The following is a 21,299-nucleotide window of genomic DNA, read 5'->3' as shown; positions in this document are numbered from 1 at the left end:
TCTTGACCCCCACAGGTCAATCAGGGCATCTTTTTAATATTACAATTGTTTCACGAAGAAAGCAATGAGATTAAACGGAGAGCAAATGGAGGCCTTCCATTATCCATAATATCAGATCCCAACATCTCACTGTGCTCAGATTAACCAAGAGACCAAAGTCTGAGATGAAAAGTCACAGGACCCAAACTTTCTCACAAATTCTTCTAAGACCAAGTCAACAATTGACTCATTTGTTTTTGTTCTTTATTTCTCTTCTAGGGAAAACATCTGAGGCAAAGTTGATATATAAAATACCCGAGAACATACCAAAGCCACTTGAGCAGTGAAAGGACAAACTCTGATGAGTCTTGTTTTTCTGTTTTTCTCTTTGATTCATTCTGTATCTTTTCCATTACTTTTGGAGAAAGAGATTTAGGGGTTTCATCCTTTTTTTCTTGCTTTGTTACACTTATTCAGCAACCAGTACTTCCAGTTTTTTTTTACAAGACACATTGCATAAGAAAGAGACAAAGTGAGAGAGAGAACAGCACATTTGCTCAATGTAGACCAGTGCTACTATTGTAAACTAAAACTATTAACCTGAACTATTGCACGAATGTTTCTCCAATCATTATTACATAATCAGGTCTTTAGCAACCTGGATCTATGTTTACCACAGACGGAACTCAACCTGTCACAATAATATAAAACTCCCTTAATATTAGAGTAACAATTACAAAACAATGCTACCTAATAAATACCTAATAAACCTACCTTTTGGAGCTTGGAAGGGTTCAGTTTGAGCAGATGCTTTGCCCTCATCAGAGGCCACTGTCCTCATCAGAGCAAATTTCAGTACATTCAGCATTTGGCTAATATTCACGAATCTCAAGCATATTATTAAAACTATAATTTTGAACATCTTCAAAATCAATAGTTTGATCGTTGACTGCCATTAAGTGACAGTGACATTAATATTTGATTGTGTTCAGTACTTTTCAAGTACTTTTCAGCCATTTAAAGTTTTACTCTTTTGTTTTCTGCCTGCAGTAACTATGAGTGAAACATCAGGAAAAAAAATGCTTACACTGTTACACATTTAGGGTTGTTAACAACCATATACAATTTTTTTCAAATAAATGGGAAAACAGGCCTCTTTTCTTCTTGTTATATTATTTATAATGAATTGATCAAGGAATTCTAAGAAGGTTGATGTCTAATTTTTAAAAATGAATGAGAATGTTAGTGATGCACTAAAATCACTAAAGACCCGAGGTATGCGTTGTGAGATCCAGGGTTAAATATTTTAGTAATATTTCTGTTATCGATTTAAACATAAAAGTTATCAAAATAGAAATAGTTGATGAAAAAACAAACAATTGAAAATGGAATGAAAAAAGAAATATAAATATTTAATTGGCAACCTACTTAAGTTCAAGTCGAAGAATTAAAAGTGCTAAAAAATAAATAAAATAAAGCTAAATAGAACTGTAAAGAACTAACAAACAAAGGTACATAAACTGACTAAAACCTAAGCTAAAAGGAAAAAGTAAAATATAAAAATAAAAGCTAATTCAAAACAATAATACATAATATAATATTTATAGTAGCTATGAACTCAATGGCCACTTTAATAGGTACACCTGTTCAACCGTTTGTTAATGCAAATATCTAATCAGCCAATCAGAGGGCAGCAACTCAATGCATTTAGGCATGTAGACATGGTCAAGACAATCTGCTGAAGTTCAAACTGAGCATCAGAATGGGGAAGAAAGGTGATTTAAGTGCTTTTGAACGTGGCATGAGTTGTTGCCAGATGACTGGTCAGAGTATTTCAGAAGCTGCAGGTTTACTTTCACGCACATACTCTAGGATGAAAAAATGTATTATCCAGTGAGTGGCAGTTCTGTGGGCGAAAATAGCTCATTGATGCCAGAGGTTAGAGGAGAATGGACTGATTTGAGCTGATACAAAGGCAACAGTAACTCAAATAACCACTTGTTACAGCCAAAGTTGTCTATCTTCTATTCCTAATATGCATACTGAAATACATGTCTTCATGGCTCAGGATCTCTGTGGAAAGATGCTTTGATTTCTTAGATTCTCAGTTTTTATAATGTTTTACTTTATGTAAGATTACATAAAGAATCATAAAGTGACCATAAAACGTTAGATATAACTAATGGATCATTTTGACTTCATGAGAGTTTTCTCTGGAGTTCACTCAAAACACCATCACCGCCCACCACACACACAAACATCCCGACACACACCTGAACGTGCTGATAGCACTCTTCCCCCCTGAAACACCAGCAGCAAAAACAAACACTGCAGGGTGTTGTGATGCTTTACCGTCAAACAAACCTGACCTTCTGTCCCCCTCCTCTGTCTCTGTGTTGCTGTCTGGGTTTAGAGGAATGATAGCCTCTGCATGAGGGATTTTTCACTGTCCTCACTGTGTGGGTGTTAGTGCTAAAGACTCTGTTCAGTCGTAACCAGAATTCCTCAGTGGAGATGAATCTAGTAGTGCGGTCTGATTGGTTGTGACAAAGCAATCAGACTGCAGAGACAGACAGCTTAGCAGTTATTCCCATCACATTTAAATCCACAAAGTAATTTCTGCCACTCCACAAGAAGATCGTATATAAGCTGTGTTTGATCTGCTAAGGTACAGAACATTACATCTGAATAACTGAAGGTCTCTATGGACTCTTTGTCTCTGTTATTTGTGTCTCAAATGCATGAGCTGGCAGTCTTGGTTTGAGAGAACCAAGAAGCTATAGCTCTTGACAGCAATTCGTTGGTGCAATCTGTGTTATTGGGACCAGCTTTATGTCATCTCAACGTCTTTACATTCAGACGGAGAGAGAATGAGACAGAGAGAAGGACAGCAAGACAAAGAGATACTCGGCTTCACATCCGTACTACTGCATAGGCTAAAAAAAGTCAAATAAATCACATGCCTGTGAGAGAATAAGAAAATAATACATTTAGTTAGTCTGCCAACCAATGGAACAATTTAAAATCGTATGCATTTTTGTTTCTCAGGAAAAGGATCTTTTTGAAAGATTTTTTTAAAAGTGAAAGCAATAAGAATGCGAAACACTCTGTAAGATCTGGCAGATAGATCAGCACTACTTTCTCCCATCCAGATTTATATGCAAGCCTTTTACAGATTGATTTCCCTGAAGAGTAAAATACTTTGCATCTGTGGGACTTTCACATAGCTTTGTTTGTTAAAGCTGTCCCACATGCGGCACACAGACCAATGTTTATTAGAGCCGCATGAAAAGCAACACAGTGGCTCAATCAGTGGTGTAAGTTTGAGGCAGGGCTGTTTGTTTGGTTGACCAATGGCGTTTATCAGAGCCGCCTGAAACGCCCAACACAGTGGCTCAACCAAAGGTGTAAGTTTGAGGCGGAGCTGTCTGATTGGTTGACCAATGGAGTTTATTAGAGCAGCCTAAAACACCCAACACAGTGGCTCAACTAATGGTTTTGGTTGAGCTTTTCTATGTTAAGCACTTTGAATTGCCATTGTGTATGAAATGTGCTATGCAAATAAACTTGCGTTACTTTGCCTTGATTGGTCGTCCAATGGAGTTTATTAGAGCCACCTGAAAAAGCCCAACACAGTGGCTCAACCAATTGTGTGAGTTTGCAGTTGGCCTGTCTGTTTGGTCAACCAATGTTTATTAGAACCGCCTGAAATGCACAACAGTGGCTCAACCAATGGTGTAAGTTTGAGGCGGGGCTGTTTGTTTGGTTGACCAATGGAGTTTATTAGAGATGCCTGAAAAAGCCCAACAGAGTGGCTCAACCAATGGTGTAAAGGGGGGCCAGGGGTGTAGCACCAAATGTTGGGCCCCAGTCACAGAACCAAGGGGTGGGCCCCCTATGTAATTTTGTCATGTTAATATTATGGATTATCAATATACATTTGTATGTGTTTACCAATAATAATGGCACAGAAATTATTTTAATAAAATGCAGAGAAATCCACTGTCTCCTCTGCTGTGAAGTAACAAAAGCTTCTCAGTTACAGCACATGCGTGTGGTTTGGAAAAATTCTGTGTTTGATTGGATCACAAAAGGGATAATACCTCCACATATCCCTCCACATCAAAGCGAGAGGTCTTAACAACTGTCACATCACATCACATCAGTGCCTTTCCAAGTATGTGTGTGTGTGTGAGGCAGAATCTATCAGGGCAAAGCAGGATCAAAGGGAGGTAAGGTTACTACACGCACAGGTCGTGGGAACACACCTCACTTCCTAACCACACACGCATATACAAGGATTTTAACTGCAAAGCTCAGTGCAAGGGAGGTAAATGATAGAGACGAACACAAGAAATATAAACCAAATAGACACTAATGTTGGTTATGATCCAAGAGATGACATATTAGTGATGGATGACTTTCTCTCACTTCTTTTCCCTCACTACCCCTATTTTGTGTGTTGTGATGATAAGGCTTTAAAGAGTTCACACACACACACACACACACACACACACACACACACACACACACACACACACACACACACACACACACACACACACATATGGCAACTTTACATAGACATAATGATTTTTATTCTGTACAAACTGTACATTCTATCCCCTTAGCCTAACCTTACCAGTTCTAAAAAACAAGATTTAACCCTTAAACAGCCCTTTCAATGAGGACCAAAAATTGTCATCACTGATGGTCTAAAACTTTTCTTCACAAAGACAGCTGTACAAGTACAGTTATAGTTTTGCTGTCTTTAACTGTAATCTCTTTGGAAATGCCCTCACGCCTATAAGAAAATATTCCTCTCTGTATCATTTCACTCTTTTTTTCTGTAGAGATATTATACGTCCATGCTTGAAAGCTGTTTGAAAGGTTGTGGAAAGAATTTGTAAATCTGGACGTCATGTTTGTCTTAGCTTTGTTTAATTCTGCTCTGTTAAGAAACATATTTAATCTGTAAGGTTGAAATATTGTAGCCCTGTGCTATATATGTAGCTTAGGTATGAGATAAACCTTTTTACATCCAGGCACTGGAAAATAAGGAGGTCACCAGAATATGTGGTTTCAACAACAGGACATGACAGAGGAGATGGGAGAAGAAAAGCAGAGAGAAAGGGGAAAATAGGGGCGTAAAGACTCTCCAGCATGCAGTTCTGTCCAAGCGCATTAGTTCCAGGATGTTAAAACAAAATCCGATGGATCATCTTCTTCCTGAGATCGACTTTCATAATGCCCTGCTTGCATTTATACGTTTCATTTATCTTTTTGGCATACACTCACCATTGTTTTGTGCAGTTACTTCAGCAGGTAAAGTAAATAGAAAACCATCTTTCCCTGTTTATCTTCTTTTGAATTAGTGAATTGTGAGGTGGGCCTACTGTGTCAAATATCTTCTTAAGAAATAAAACATGTCCCAGATGTGCACGTAGTTGGCCTGTAGTGATTTCACCACTATGGTTTTAGTTATGTAGGTGCTTCTCATTGTTAACGGCAGATTAATGGCGCCATCTGCTGGTCTTTTCTTTTCTTTTTTTTGTGTTCACGTTACATTGAACAGGACTCAGGAGTTCAAATATTAGATACACGCTTCTCTCTGCAGGACAGAAGAATCGCATAAGGGATTTGTCAATATTATAATTATCTTTATGAAAGTTCATTTTATTTTACCCTAATAGCATTATTATAATGTTTATGTAGGCTATGTCCTGCTTAAAGGGTTAACGATAGTTCACCCACCTAAAACTTAAAGATCTGTCATTAATTACTTACCCTCGTTCGACACCCTTAAGACCTCCGTACATCTTCGGAACATAAATGAAGATATTTTTGTTGAAATCCGATGGCTCAGACCAGCTCAGACTGCTTCATTGGCTTCCTCTCACCTACTAAAGACGTTACAAAGTCATCTCACTACAGTGGTTTTACAGTAGTCGAATTTTATGAAGCGACGAGAATACTTTTTGCGTGGGGAAAAAAACTAAATCACGACTTATAGTTATGGGCCAATTTCAAAACACAGCTCCCTGAAGCTTCGAAGCATTATGAATCAGAATTCAGCACGCCTGTCAAACCGTCAAATTGTTAAAATCACGTGACTTTGGCCATGAATCGATACACTGATTCATTTATGCTTCGAAGCTTCGAGGAGCTGTGTTTTGAACTCGGCCCATCACTAGGCTATGTCGTTATTACTTTTTTTTTTTTTTTTTTTTTTAACAACATGAGGGTAAGTAATTATGACAATTTTTATTTTGGGTGAACTAACCCTAACCATATTTTGATGCCATTATTGCAATTTGTATGTGTATTTGTATATTGATGCTTTGGCCTATTTTTTATGCAAATCAAGTAAATTAAAGTTGAATGGAGGAAATATTAAATACAATTAATTTTAATAAAATAAAATTGTATACATTTAACATATAATAACATGTATTATGTATTTGTTTTTTTTGTTCACTCACTTTTTCAATAAAAGCTTATTTCAATCAATTTGGTGTTGTTTAAAGTAATATACCGTAAAACAGATTTTCCAATAGTCTTTTCTTCCCTATTTTGACATATATTAGCCTGACAAGCCAGACCCACATCAACATGTTTGGTCTGGAAACTCACCATTGACAGGGCTCAATCCGAGGGGCGGGATAAACGGTTGTCTTTCAAACTCCCTCTGCACGAGATAGGATAGCGCTACAACCAACCAGAGCAACGTGAAGCGGAGCACGCTGATAGATTAAACATTCGCTGTATCCGGTCGGTAAAACTCTGAACACATCTTCCCTTTTTAAGAATGACTTCAGTGCAGTTCTTTGTTCTTTTCTCAAAGAAAAGCGTAACTCCAAGTCTTTCAGAGTCACGGTCAAAGCTGATTCGAAAGGCCGCTGTTCGACAGCCTCTGTGTTTAGGCTACTAGTAGCACGCAACTGCAACTCAGCCGTCATTATGTTAAGTCCCGCCCACCGACTCTATACACGATGTGATTGGCCCGACCAGAGTTTGGTTTTTACAGCTCAGAAATGTATTGAGAGTTGCTAGACGATACTCGCAGCAGAGTAGATTTGCTGCCGCTATGGTGCGTCTAGATTTCTAGGCTAGGCATAAAAGCCTATTTGAGTGAAACGGCTTCTAGAACAAGAAAAAAAATGTCAAAACTTGATTTTGTCCATCTGAAATTGATAGGATTGTAGTGATTTTAAATTGCTGTGATCTCACGTGATTGACATGTTGTTCCACCCTCTTGCCAGTAAACATAAATAGGCCTACTGCAATATTCCATAACAAATATGAACCGTCCATTTTTGATTATGACCATATTAGCCTACATATTGAACTCACTTGGTTGAGTGAATGATTCAGTGACAAAACGCTCACTTGTCTTCACTTAGTGGCATAATGTTGTAACCTGCAGAAGGACCAAACGAATCAGTGAATGAATCTTTTTGATGAACTGACTCAAAACATTCGAGTCATCGATATGAATTTAAAAAAAAACACTATTAAGAAAGTGCACCTAGATGGCTTCATGCTCCCTTTATATTCTTTCCGTGAGTTTATTGACTGTAGCCATGAGGCGGGAGGGAAGAGCAGGAGCAGCGCGAGGCGGTGGCTCACACTCCGTTTTGCCCTATTATGGTCACGAGCGTGACAGCGTGCGCTACCCAGCATGCGCCGCGGCGTGAGGCTCCGCCACAGCCAAGATGACCGACTTTGAGGAGCCGCTTTCAGACGAGGAGAAGGTAAAAATAAACATTAAGTTAACTTTCATAAAACCGCCTAAATACACGCGCTCGTGTGTCCTTATATTTAAGCCACCCGCTTGCACAGGGATGAATAGCTGCTTCCCGGAAGAAGCGCGAGGTAGTCTAGCTGGTTAGCAGTGTGCTAATTTGTGAGGAAGTGAAATCGCAGCTTTGCACTCCCGTAAAACAACGAGACCTGACTTAATGACAGCGATACACCGAGCAAACAAGCAGTGTTTTATTTTGTAGTCTCGGGCTGTACGTTAGTCGAAATGTCCGTGTTGTTTTCAGTGGAAGTGTTGTGAGCGTCAGCTGTTAGCCGGTTAACGTTAGCTGTCAGAGTGAGTTCAGAAATAGATGTCAGCAGATCCACCCACTCCGAACCGAGCCGTTGGGCTTTAACGGGCCGTGCTCCGGTAGAGTTACACATGTGTTGGGAGCAGATGCCAGATCCGACTGGCACGACAGCCATCTGAGCCGAAAACCTCGGCCGGATGAAGTTACGACCGCAAGAGCGGGTGTGTTTTGGGGTGGAAGTCTGCAGTCTCTGCGGGTTTGAGCGGATAGTTCACTCAGAAGTGACTGTTCTGTCATCACTGTTATACCCTTGTGATGTTTCTGCAGTGAAACGCAAAACGAGATGTTAGTCTCGGTCACCGTTCGCTTTTAATCGCATCTTTTTCCATGTATTTAAAGCGAATGGTGACCGAGACTGTCATTCCGATGTTCTGTCACGTTGACAGTAGGTTTGATTTTAATATGCTGCAGGGTAGGCCAGTCAAAAGTGACTGATTTATTTGTGCTCTTTTTCGTTCCGTCTCTGTCAGAAAAAGCTCCATTTAACCGCCACATATTTTCTTCCCCTGTAATTACATGTGGTCATTTTCTGCATACTGTCAAAGCTTTGAGTTACAGGCTCAGCTGACTTCCCCAGCCAGGCCACATGATATGGTAATTAGAACGATTACCAGACGCTTCCCTTTACTTTAACCTCTTTCCCTTCTCTTCATTAAATGTGTTTTGGTGGTCAGAAATCGGCAATGCTCAAGTCAATGGGTCCAAAAGACAGTTGTATGCTTTGTGTGATCAGTGAAATTTGTTTACAAGTAAATGTTAGTTATGGTTATGTGAATGTCACTTCAAAATTGTAATGAAACAATATTCAAAGTTGACACAAAACATGATGTATTGTCATCTTTTACTTTTAGCATGTCTTCCCAAACCGGAATGACTTTGGATCACAAGTTACAATTTTGATCACGTCTTTTTTTCTTTTGTTTTGTTTTTTTCAAATTTTTGTTCAATCTTTTTTGTATCAATGCAATGAAAGTAAATGGGGTCCAATGTTATAAAATAGTGATATAATACAATAGCAATGTTTATTTTCTTTTAATAATAATAAGTAAGCAGTAGTAGTGCTATTATATATTGATAATCACACAATTTTTGGCCAACATGTGCAAATCTTTTTTAAATGAGATTTTATTTTGCTATTGCAATATTCATCAGAGAAACAGAAATTTGACTTCTTTCATATAGACAAAAATCATTGACTTCTATTATATAGACAAAAACAGTTAAAATGCATTCTTCAAAATATATTATTTTACTGAACTATCATTTTAATAGCAGGTGTGCTGGATGTAGCTATTTTCTAAGTAATTTGTACTTTGATTTAATTACTTTTCCCTTGAAAAAGAAAGGGATTACTCTTATTTATGTAATTAAATTACAGTTACTTCTGTTGTAATTGAACAAAAGGCATTTACAATAAGTTTAAGAGGATATTTGAAGCCAGGAATAAGTTGTTAGGTTTGAGTAAGATACTTATGGACATTTATTACTGTGGTTGATGTGGTTAAATATTATCACAGTGTTTATGTGGTAAGTTTTGTGTTTGGAATATATGGAATATATGAATTGTTGAGATCTCAGCTGTGTGTGTTATTGAAGTGTTACAGGGTTGATGTATGGGGTAATTTGAGCTCTGGAGTCACCCGCTGGAAACTGGCTGGGATTCAGTAGTGCTGAAGCCACGGTGTTTTAGTAAGGCGAATATGTGCCCACTTGTAATTTATTATGTTATTTCTGCAGGTCCGCATCGCAGCTAACTTTGTGACTCACGCTCCCCCTGGAGAATTCAATGAAGTCTTCAATGGTGAGCAGCACTGTTTTGAACATAAGAAGAAATGTTTCTCGAGCACCATATCAGCATATTAAAATGATTTTTGAAGGATCATGTGACAATGAAGACTGAAGTAATAATGCTGAAAATTCAGTTTTGACATCACAAAATGTCAAATTACATTTTAAAATATAATAAAATAACACTCTGTTTTGATAAAATACTGTACTGTATTTTTGATCAAATAAACAAAGCCTCGGTGAGCATTGGAGACTTCTTTCAAAAACATTTTAAAAAGTAACCGACTGTTACTTGAATCACACTGACCCCAAACTTTTAAATGCTAATGTAGAATTTCTTGTTTTCTGTCATGTGGGTGCACACACTGTACGACAAGCCTGACAGCAGACCATGTGCATGAACTACAAGATAATTATCTCCAAATGAAGCTACAATCCTAGAATATCTCAGTCTATCTTGCGTTAGTAGCAATAACATATTCATTCTTGACACGTCATCAAACAGTTGGGTGATCATTTACTGATTTGTACATATAGGGTAAAAAGAAAAATTTTAATGAGATGGTGTTCAGGGAGACACAAGACTATGTTTAAGGTTTAATTATTTATTTTTGCTTCCGCTTCACAAGGCATTGCTGTCTTGCAGTTTAATTGGCTGTTCCTCATTGCAAACCAGGGCCCGTATTTATCAAGCGTCTCAGTGCTATTTTAGTCTTAAGTGTTGAGAAATCATAAAATTTACTCCTACTTTCAAACTTAAGTAATAAAGCAAGTTATCAAATTTCTTAAAGCTAAGAATCACTCTTACTCTCCCAGTTAGTTACGGCGACTCGAGAGGTCTCTCAAGTGGTTAGGAGGGGCTTGTGATGGCACTGGGGAGACAGAGACGTGCGCAAATCTTTGAAGAGAGGGAGAATTTGTTCTAAATGTTTGACGACGAATAATAGTTAATCAAACGTATCGTTTGGACAGAGCAGGCATCATCTTTTTCAGCGCTGGTTAATGTTGGGCTTTATAATTAAATTTAAAAAACGCTGTTCAAGTAATTCAGCAAGCAGTAGCGATCGCTGCTTCCTCCTGTCAGATCGGTTTTCTTTTGGAATCCATGGTGGCTGATTATATATTTAAACAAAAATGAGGTCAGTTAACAGCACACCAGTTTAAAACTTGTAATTAAGACATGGTGGAAAACGTGATTATCTTTCATTTCAAATATGTATATTATAATGTATTCTCTTGAAAACTCTTTATTGTCAAATGTATGTTGAATGTAAACTCCTCTTAGTAATTTCACAATTCAATGTGAATTTATCTGAGAATATTCTTAAATAAGGACATATAGGCCTATTCAGTGATTGGTTCATGCCTATGACATCATCCAAAATCCTGTTTGTGGCGCAGATAAGTGTTGTGAATCAACTCTAAGGCTGACACTTAAGATTTAGTCCTTACACTTTCCTTAAAGTATGATTGGGATGCTTGATAACTTACTTTTAAGTGCAGCTTTGAGCCAAGAATTTGTTTACTCTTAAGTCAATTCTTAGCAGTGTTCTTGTGAGTACTTCTAAGATGTTTGATAAATACGGGTCCAGTTTTCTATGACACCAGGTATTTGCTTGTGATTGATTTTTATTCTTTGTGTTTTTGTAGATGTGCGACTTCTCCTCAACAATGACAACCTCCTTCGGGAAGGGGCGGCACAGTAAGTTATTTTGCAGATCTGTGTGTCTTATGTTATAGTGACAATAAGTATGTGAACCCATTGGAATTTTCTGCTGTAATTTGCTCTTAAATGTGATCATCATCAGTAGACAAACACAATGTGCTTAAGCTGATAATGCACAAACGATTCTAGCTTCTTTTCTTTTTTGAACACACCCAGACCTGGAGGAAAAAGTAAGTGAACCCTTGGAGTCAATAGCTGGTTGAACACCCTTACCGTGCGTTCACACCGCCGCCGGCGAAAGCGTCAAAATTCACTCTTGCCGCCCTGACAACGACGCTGTAGAAAGCTCCGTGGATGATTGAATGTTTTTTCTTTTTTTAAACTGTATTTAAAGAGGCCGCAAATCAAACAAGCATGTTGATGGATATACCAACGACAGGGGTATAATTTATACAGTAGGGTGTAAATTAACTTCATGAAATCGTTTAAATGTGAAAGTAATAATTAATTGCATACCCGCTGAACAACGAGCGTTCTAGCGCCTGTAAAATAGTGTTGCGCGACTTCTTAACAAATTACACATCACTATGAATGATCTTGTCATAAATGATAGGGAAACCCGCACAGCAATGATCAACCTCTCCTACAATTTGCTTGGGAACTAATGTGGTCGGAACCAAAGTTTACAGGCCTGCATTATCTGGATTTCTCTCAAGCGGAGCACTTCTACATTCTGACTGGTTGCCGCCTGTTGCCGCCGAACCGCGTCATAGCTCATTACCATAAAGTTGAGCTGATTTCAACTCTCCTCGACGCCCAAATCATCCAAGTTGGCCGCTCTTGCCGGAGCTCGCCGCCCGGCTCCCATTGAAAATGAATGACTTCCGGCCAGCTAGCCGCTCTCGCCGCCGGCGGTGTGAACGCAGTTAGGCAGTAATGACTCCAAGCAAGCGCTTTTGGTAGCTCTGGATCAGACCTGCACAACGTTCAGAAGGAAATTTGGCCTTTCCTCTTTACAAAACTGCTTCAGCTTAGACACATTTGTCTGGTGTGAACAGCACTCTTGAGGTTATTTCACATCATCTCTATGGGGTGAAGGTCTGGGTTCTGACTGGGCCACTCCAAAAGTGAATTTTCTTTTTATGAAGCAAGACTTTAGTGGATTTACTTCGATGCTTAGGGTCACTGACCTGCTGCATCACCCAACTTCTACTAAGCTTCAGCTGGCGGACAGTCACCCTGATTTTATCCTAATATTTTGGTAAACTTGGAAATTAATTTCCCCTGGCAAGTGGTCCAGGCCCTGAAGCAGTAAAGCAAGCCCAAATCATGATGTTCCCTCCACCATACTTTTTGATGTTGGTGGCCTGTGCTCTTTTTGCGGTACATATTGCTGAGTATTCTTCCTGAGCAATTCCAACTGGTTTCATCAGTCCAGAAATAATTTTCCCAATAACGTTGCGGTTTTGCAAAGGAGGTGCTCTTTGGCAAACTTCAGGCACGCAGCAATGTTTTGTCATGGGAGAGCAGCGGCTTCCTCTGTGGTGTTCTACCATTGACAACTTGCTTGTTCAAAGACTTGCGTATGGTAGACCCGTGAATGTGGATGTATGCCAATTCCAGTCATGCGTTCAAGCCTTTAGGTTTTACTCATGGGTTCTTCTTTACTTCATTAAGGATTCTGCATTGTGCCTTAGGAGTCATCTTGGCTGGGCACCCACTTTTAGGAAAAGTAGCCATAGGATTAAACTGTCTCCATTTATAGACAATTTGTCTAACTGTTGACTGATGGATGCCTAAACACTTTTAGATTGCTTTGTATCCCTTTACAGCCTTACAGAGATCAACTACTTTTGATTGTATGTCTTTAGAGAACTCCTTTTTTGCATCAGTTGATGCATCTCACAAGCAGCAATCTTATAATGTTTGAGTTTTTTTATCAATCAAAGTAGCTCTAAACCACATCTTCAATCTAATTTCATTAATTGGACTCCAGGTGTGTAAAGCTGCTTACTCCAATTGTCTTTTGTTAAAGTAATTAGTCTATAGTTTCACTTACTTTTTCCTCTAGCCCTGTGAATGTTTAATGGGTGTGTTAAATAAAGACACAACAAATTTAGAATGGTTGTGTGTTATCAGCTTAGGCACATTGTGTTTGTCTTGTTGTGATTTAGATGAGAATCAGATCAGATTTAAGAGCAAATCACTGCAGAAAGCTAGTTCATTTGAAGGAGTTCATATACTTTTTCTTGCCACCTCAGATGCATCTGTGTGTAGTTTCAATTTTGTGTTGATAAAGAGTCATGCTGCATTGTCTCTTTCTCTGTTTCACAGTGCCTTTGCTCAGTATAATATGGATCAGTTCACACCTGTCAAACTGGACGGTAGTGAGGAGTTGGTAGGTTCATGATTTGATTGCAGTTCAGACTCACAAATTTCAGTTTTGTAAACGTGCATGTACTTTTAGTTCCTGTTCTGCCCTAAGACTCTGTGTTAGTTTTGAATTAGGAGCACACTAGTGACATTATTTATTCACGCTCTGTGTAAACTCTGCACTCTGGAGATCTGTGTGTACTTTGTGTTTTATTTGGACAGGTGTGGTCATTGTACCGCGAGTGTTTGCTGCTGCGTGAGGACGGCTCTGTGTGTGATTAGTTATGTATAATGAGCAAGGCACATCCTTTTCCTGCAGGTTCTGATCACTGAGCATGGAGATCTGGGTCAGGGACGGTACTTCGACCCACGGAAGCGGGTTTCATTCCGTTTCGATCACCTCCGAAAGGAAGCGAGCGATCCTCAGTCTTACGAGGGAGAGACCGCCCTCCGGTCATGGAGAGATGCCTGTGACGAAGCGCTCAGTGCTTACGTGAAGGAGCACTATCCCAGCGGTGTCTGCACGGTACATGTTTCCCATGGGAATCTAAACAAAATAATATGATTGTCACACTTACATTTATGCATGGCAGCCATTATTTGTGAAGTCATGCTGCTTTGGACACTCGTGTACTAATGTTTCTGCTGCAGGTGTATGGGAAAACTGTTGACGGTCAGCAAACAATCATTGCTTGCATTGAGGGGCATAAGTTTGAGCCCAAAAACTTTTGGTGAGTAATATTCAGTGATTCCTCTTCTTATAGGTGGCTCTCTGGTATACTTAATTCTAATTGGCCGATCACAGCATTTAAATATATAATGTCATATAATGTGGCAACTGATTTCCTACATAACTGTTTCTTGTTACTTTACAGTCTTTCATCTCACATAATAAATCAAGTTAAACTCATGTCATTATGTATTTACACTATCATTCAAAAGTTTGGAGTTAAAAAAATTATTTTGAATGAAGTCTCTTCAGCTTGCAGTCTGCATTTAGTTGATTAAAAATAATACATTAAACACGGTAATATTGTGAAATAATACAGCTTATTTAATGTAATTTGTTGCTGTGACAGCAATTTTCAGCAGCAATGCTAATTAAAGGTTTTGTTGGAATGTGATATTTTCCCCCCCAAGAATAGAAGGTTCAAAACATCAGCATTTATTTGAAATAATTCTTGTATTTACTGTCACTTTTGATTAATTTAACGCCTTATTGCTGAAAGCATGGATTTGTTTGAAAAAAATATATAACCTACGGACCCCAAGCTTTTGAATTAGTGAATTTTCCAAATAACTGTTTCATATACAGCCATCTGTCATTTTAAGTAAATAAACCTTTACAAACTTTATTTTTTGCCCTGTTTTGGGATTATGATCAGCAGACCCAATTAAGTCTAAATTTCTGCTATTCTATATATATCTGTTCTGAAATCATTGCGAGTCTATGAACTACAGTCTAGATAAGAATTATTCAGTTCAGCCATGCGTGAAGGTGTGTGATTTAGCCTAGAATTGTCTTATTGTACCTCGACTCTTTGACGATCTTATCATCTGATTATTCTCTCTTGTCAGGAATGGCCGGTGCAGGTCAGAGTGGAAGTTCACCATTAGTCAGTCATCAGCTCAGGTGGTGGGAGTATTGAAGATCCAGGTGAGAACTGGCAGACTAGAATAGCGGGGATGAGAAGAAAGTGTGACGGGGAAGAGTTTGTGATGAGTAATTTGGTTTCCTACAGGTGCATTATTATGAGGATGGTAATGTTCAACTGGTGAGCCATAAGGAGGTGGAGGAGTCCCTTGTAGTGAATGTAAGTAAAAATGTTATTTAACATATTCATATAGTGGGTTTTTATGTTTGGTTTTAAAGATGTACTTTAAATCTTTACTCCATTTTTATCTCTAGAATGAAAGCCAGACTGCCAAGGAATTTGTAAAAATCATTGAAAATGCTGAAAATGATTATCAGGTAAGAATTTCATCTGACCGACGTGTATGTTTTTGATTGATTTTCTATGACTATTTTATTTATTATTTTATTTTCTTCCCTCCAGACGGCTATCAGTGAGAACTACCAGACAATGTCAGACACCACCTTCAAAGCTCTCCGCAGACAGCTGCCCGTCACTCGCACCAAGATCGACTGGAACAAGATCCTCAGCTACAAGATCGGCAAAGAGATGCAAAACGCTTAGAACCGCCCCCGGTTCCTCTTCCTTCTGTATAAACGCGGAGCCAGCTCTCGGAACACCACACGCCGCTCACTGAACGTGAAGAAGTCTCCCAAAAATTTAAATTAAAAAAAGTGAAAAAAACTTTGTTTAAAAAAGGATGTAATTTCATTCAACTTTCTGTCAATAATGGACATTGATGGGTCTCAGCTGTGGAAGAGGTTTGAATGACAACTTGGGAGGGAATCGTGAATCTAAATTATCGCCAATTATTGCTTTTCTCTCCTTTACCCGCTCGCAAGAGTTTTTGTTTTGACTTTTGTCTTTTTTTTTGTGAACTGTGACAGCTGCAATACTTGTGCAAACGGTTTTGTGTTTTAAAACTGTTAAGTAATGCCTCACTCACTGTATCTCCAAACCCAAATCAGGCGACAACCCCACCTTCCTCTTCCTCTGCCTACTGACAACCTGGATAAATGAGATTTTCTGCTGTCCTGTCCTCAACTATGCAGGCTGTAACAGAAAGGATGAGGTTGGGCGAGGAGGGGAACGGGCTGTGTGTCTGGGTTTGGAATGTCCATCTGTCTTAACTGCTTTCTCCGTATCTTTGTCTAACAGTGACTCACAGTCTGCTAAACTAAAATGGTTTAACAACCAAAAAAGACTGAATAAATAAATCCATGGATAACCCTCTTTGGTGGCAAAGACATCCAAATTAAGTCTTGATTTTTATATTTACACACCAATTGTTTAGGTTTTTTTGGTTCGGACTGTCTGTTACAGGTATTTGTGATGCATTTGGGGTATCCACAGTCTGTTGTGTAACAAATCCAAAACCCACAGTAAATCTGAGTCTCACAGAGAGTACTGAGAGCTCTATCAGTGTTGCTGTTGCATGTTTCTGCCACACAGCTTTCACGTTGACCTTAGTCTTGTACGTCTTTAATGTTCCATCAAAGATCCTCTGTAACATACACCCATCATGTAAGCCTGGCATATTCTCTCATAACCTTTATTTTTTCAGATTTTAAATCATGCAAAAGTAACAACTACTCACAGTAAATGGCATCTAAATCACTAAATGGTTACTGCAGGACTTTTATTTTTTTTAAATCAACTGTTGTATTTGTTGCTTAAATCTCTGCATATTCCATGGTTTTTATTTGAAGTAATGTTCTCAGGTTGACATACACTGCTCTGACCCAGTCATCTAGCTATTACAATTTGGCCATTTTTAAACTCTCTTAAATCCTTACATTTGCCCATTTTTCTTGCTTATGTTTATGTATAGGGGTAAAAAAACGTAAACTTTTTTTTTTTTTTTTAAACCTTTATTAGCTCAGGGAAAAATACAGTCATAAAATTCACTTAACTCAACTATTTGTAAAAATCATCTGGACAAATACAACTAATTTAACAAACTTTATTTTCATACGAATAGCTAAAAATTCTGAAACTGGTCTTACCAAGTCCCAGGTAGAAATATAAAATTTCAGTTTTGGAAAAAAACAAAAAAAAACATTCCAGTAGTAAAAATCTAAACTTCTACTTAAAAAGGTTTCAATACAGTAGGAGAAATGGTGAGGTATTTAACAGAAAAGTAAATGACCATAGAGCAGCTGAAACCTATGTAGGAAAGGACAGATACATGCGTCACATTTATTTGTAAAACATAGCATACTTTGTTCTCGTAAGAAAGTTCAGACTGTATGCAGCAGTCATGTGAGCAATAACTTCATGCCAGAAAAATCTTTACACAAACATAAAATAATTTCTATTTTCATACTAGTTAAAATTTAAAGGCCAAAAGAGGACACGGGTAAGAGGGGGGAAAAAAACAACATTAAATGATGACATTAAGTCATCTGTGCTTTTACTATTGTTGTTAATCATGTGAACTGGTGCTGTGGTTTCTACCAAGTATTCAATTAAGATTACATTTTTAAATACAAGGCTCCAGTATGAACATAATATTAAGAGCAATGGAGTAATATATATCAGGGCATGGTTATTAGACCCAGAAATGCATTCTGACTTGATTCTAAATATTGTTAATCACTTAAACCATGTCTGAGTATATGTGTGGCACATATACAAGCATTTTAACCCTCATTTACATAGACTGTATTCTGGTTTGTCTGATGTTTAACACCACCAGATGGCAGCTTCCTGAGCAGCACTTCAGATTGACACTAGAGGGCGATGTAGTCATGGTGCAATACACTAGCACAGGTTTTCCATGACCACTTAATATTAGTTCCTTGGAAATATCTCCAGTAGTTCATTTCGACATTGACTCAAGAACAGCATCTGAACGTCATATCATATGACTGCTCAAAAGAAAATCAACAGGTCATACATTTTACCATAAACTTAATACATAAACAACACAAATTCACCAGACAGATCAAGATCGAGAACTTTCTCATTAGTAGCCCAAGACTGACAGATTAGTTGAAGACTTGGTTAATCAGTATTGCATTTTCTTGATTTCATAATATATATTTACTTTATAGACTTCCATTTTTATCGGTGCAGGTCATCAGGAATGGACTAATTATTTATTAGGATAAATAAAAATCTTTTTTTGTGAAAAATAAAAAACAGAATAATATATATATATATTTAAATAGCATTTAAATAGATTCAATCTTATAGTATTTAATAGGTTGGTTAAATGGTCAGTTCACCCCCAAAAAATGCAATACCCTCATGTCATTAACCTGCAAGAAAATGTCTACATTTCTAAATTGTGGATTAAAGTCGTTATTTTTGTTGTTTTTGCGCAACAAAAAGTATTCTCGTCATTTTATAACATGAAGGTTGAACCACTGGAGTCACGTGGACGATTTTAATATTGTCTTTACTAACTTTCTGGGCCTTGAAAGTTGCAATGACGCTGCTGTCTATGGATGGTTCAGAATGCTCTCTGAAAAAAAAATCTTAATTCGAATTTTGAAGATGAATGAAGGTCTTACGGGTTTGGAACAACATGAGGGTGAGTAATTAAAGATAGAATTTTATTGTTTGGGTGAACTAAACCCGATAAGTTACAGATATATGTGGTTTATGAGGACACAGATGTGTATAATAATATGAGTATTACAACGTAAACATGGTCCTCAAAAACCAAATGGCTTAAAAACAAACTAAACCGTGTTTTGTGTGATGGGTATGTTTAGGGGTAGGGTTAGTGTAATATACAGTTTGTACAGTATAAAAACCATTACTATGGAGAGTCCCCGTAAACCACATATTCAAGAATGTTTGTGTGAGCAAAATTTGAGAGGATGGATTAAGCTCAGACTAAGGTTTGTTCCAGGATACCAAAGAGTTTCAATGGGGCATCACCTCTGAGTGCACTTATCCAGGACTGCATCTGAGATACAAGTCCAGTGTGGATACAAAGGAATGTTTAATCCTGCTCCAGATAAAGGAGGCTAAAGATCTAAAACAGGGCACTAAAAGACACGAATCGACAACTACAACACTAGACAATCAGGGTGAAAATAATAAAAGGAAACCTTGAGGTTCACTGAGAGTGCTTTAGATGCCACGGGAGGGAATGGAGTGAATAAGGCTAAGGACTGACTGTGGACTCTAGGCTGGTTAACTAGATGACGACACGACCAAGTCAAGCTCTTTAGCATCTTCCTGACCACTGGTGAGACCACAGCTCCCAGAGAGCTCGGGGAAGTGGCTGGCCCTGCCAGAAGGAACCGGTGAGTTCGGAGACTGGTTGACCCCCTGCTTTTTGGGAGGAACAGGAGGGGGATGAATCTTCTCCGCCCTAGGAATTATCGGTGAGCGGATCCCCGGTGAGAGAATCCCGGGACTCTTCCCTGTCGGTGAGGAGGCAGCGGCAAGGTTGCGGTAATCAGTGCCAAAGGGTGAGTTGGACGGAGGTAGTTTACCTGCCGCTTGTTGGCTCGTGAACCGTGACAGCACCTGAGTGACAGTGTTGCGGGCGATCTGCTTTGCAGTAGAATTGTCTAGAGGAGTAGGAGTGACGGCAGTGGGAGAGAGGTCTCGGGGTGAGTGGACAACAGATCCACCGTGTTGCTGGTCCACCTCAGCTTGTTGCTGAAACTTGTGGCGTGCTGCTTGGAATCGTTGGTTGATGCTGGCCTGGTAAGAAGAGGGATAGGTCGGACTAGAGCAACCTAGAGAGGCCAGACGCTTGGTCAGTACAGGGGAAGAGCAAGGAGATGAGCTAAGGGAGGACGAGGCAGGACTGCTGGGGGAGAGACACTGTAAGGCCCCACTTCCTCCAGGTAGCATTACCCCATTGTCCACCAATCCCCCTTCTTTACACCTCTCTTCAGCTGGAGACTCTGGTTCTCTGGGAGTGTGTTGGCCATTTTGTTTGTGTTGAGGAGACGATGAAACAGTTTTGCCATCGACTTCTGCTTGACTAAGCGAAGGCGTGATACCTGAAGTTTCTTCCTGTGGGATTTTTACCTTTTCTTCATTATCCTTTTCCAGACATGCCTTTTCTCTTTCTTTCATTTCGTCCAACTCTTTCTTTAGACTGTTGAACTGCTCCAAAAGCCGCAGATATCGTTTTTCTTCCTTCAGTAGTTTCCCTCTCATCTGCTCGTGCTCTGTGTCGAATTCAGCCAGCCTTTTCTCAGCTCTCGCCTCTATCTGCTGAGCACGGGTGTGTTCGCTTTCCAGCTCTTGCTTTAGGATTTCGATGGTACTGCTCTCCTGTTCCAGTTGGTGGTTGAGGTCTGCCACACGCTGGCTCTCCTCCTCCGCCCGTGCTGTAGCCTTCTGACATTCTTTAGCCAGCGTCGAGGATAACTGTTGCTGCTGTGCTAAATCTTCCTCAGCTTGATTTGACAGAACTGTCCGCTCACGCTCTAAACGCTGGACTTGAGCCCTCTCAAACTCCAGCTGTGAAGAAGAAAAGCAAGAGATGTCACTTTAAATATTCAAAGAAGCTATACATTTCACTTTATATAGATAACAGACGATATACAGTATTATTGTTTTAGAGTAGGTGTCTCCAAACTTCGTCCTGGAGGGCCACTGTCCTGCAGATTTTAGCTCCAAGTTGCCTCAATGAAACCTGTCTGGAAGTTTCTAGTATGCCTAGCAAGACCTTGATTATACTGGCCACACACTTGAAGATTTTATGCCCGATTTGCAACCCCAAACGATCTGGGCTGTGTGGCATGATTCGAGGCTACTCGCATACAT

At 39.0% G+C, this 21,299-nt stretch overlaps 2 protein-coding genes across 2 annotated transcripts in view; one reads left to right on the top strand and one right to left on the bottom strand.

Annotated features, from left to right (window-relative positions):
• Window positions 1–7,637: 7,637 nt before the first annotated feature.
• Window positions 7,638–16,787, top strand: capza1b (capping actin protein of muscle Z-line subunit alpha 1b). Its single transcript, XM_067413645.1, has 10 exons — window positions 7,638–7,733; window positions 9,831–9,894; window positions 11,532–11,583; window positions 13,882–13,945; window positions 14,240–14,446; window positions 14,572–14,651; window positions 15,499–15,577; window positions 15,663–15,734; window positions 15,830–15,892; window positions 15,978–16,787. The coding sequence occupies exons 1-10, from the start codon at window positions 7,695–7,697 to the stop codon at window positions 16,116–16,118; spliced, it is 861 nt and encodes a 286-aa protein (XP_067269746.1). The 5' UTR covers window positions 7,638–7,694; the 3' UTR covers window positions 16,119–16,787.
• A 139-nt stretch (window positions 16,788–16,926) lies between these two features.
• cttnbp2nlb (CTTNBP2 N-terminal like b) overlaps window positions 16,927–21,299 on the bottom strand; it is a 40,781-nt gene continuing 36,408 nt past the window's right edge. Inside the window, exon 5 of the mRNA XM_067413644.1 lies at window positions 16,927–20,993. Within this exon, the coding sequence (XP_067269745.1) occupies window positions 19,704–20,993 (1,290 nt within the window). The 3' untranslated portion in view covers window positions 16,927–19,703. The remainder of the gene's footprint in view (window positions 20,994–21,299) is intronic.

The sequence above is a fragment of the Pseudorasbora parva genome, chromosome 13, assembly GCF_024679245.1.
Source record: "Pseudorasbora parva isolate DD20220531a chromosome 13, ASM2467924v1, whole genome shotgun sequence".
NCBI classification, from domain to species: Eukaryota; Metazoa; Chordata; class Actinopteri; order Cypriniformes; family Gobionidae; genus Pseudorasbora; species Pseudorasbora parva.
Note: the sequence above shows the minus strand (reverse complement) of the source record. Positions and strands in the feature narration are given on the sequence as shown.

What these genes read in the sequence shown, in the direction of transcription:
- capza1b (XM_067413645.1), top strand. Translation starts at nt 7,695, where the DNA reads ATGACCGACTTTGAGGAGCCGCTTTCAGACGAGGAGAAG. An exon ending in TGGACGGTAGTGAGGAGTTG is followed by an intron (nt 13,946 to 14,239) that starts GTAGGTTCATGA and finishes CTTTTCCTGCAG; the next exon opens with GTTCTGATCACTGAGCATGG. An exon ending in ATGCTGAAAATGATTATCAG is followed by an intron (nt 15,893 to 15,977) that starts GTAAGAATTTCA and finishes TCTTCCCTCCAG; the next exon opens with ACGGCTATCAGTGAGAACTA.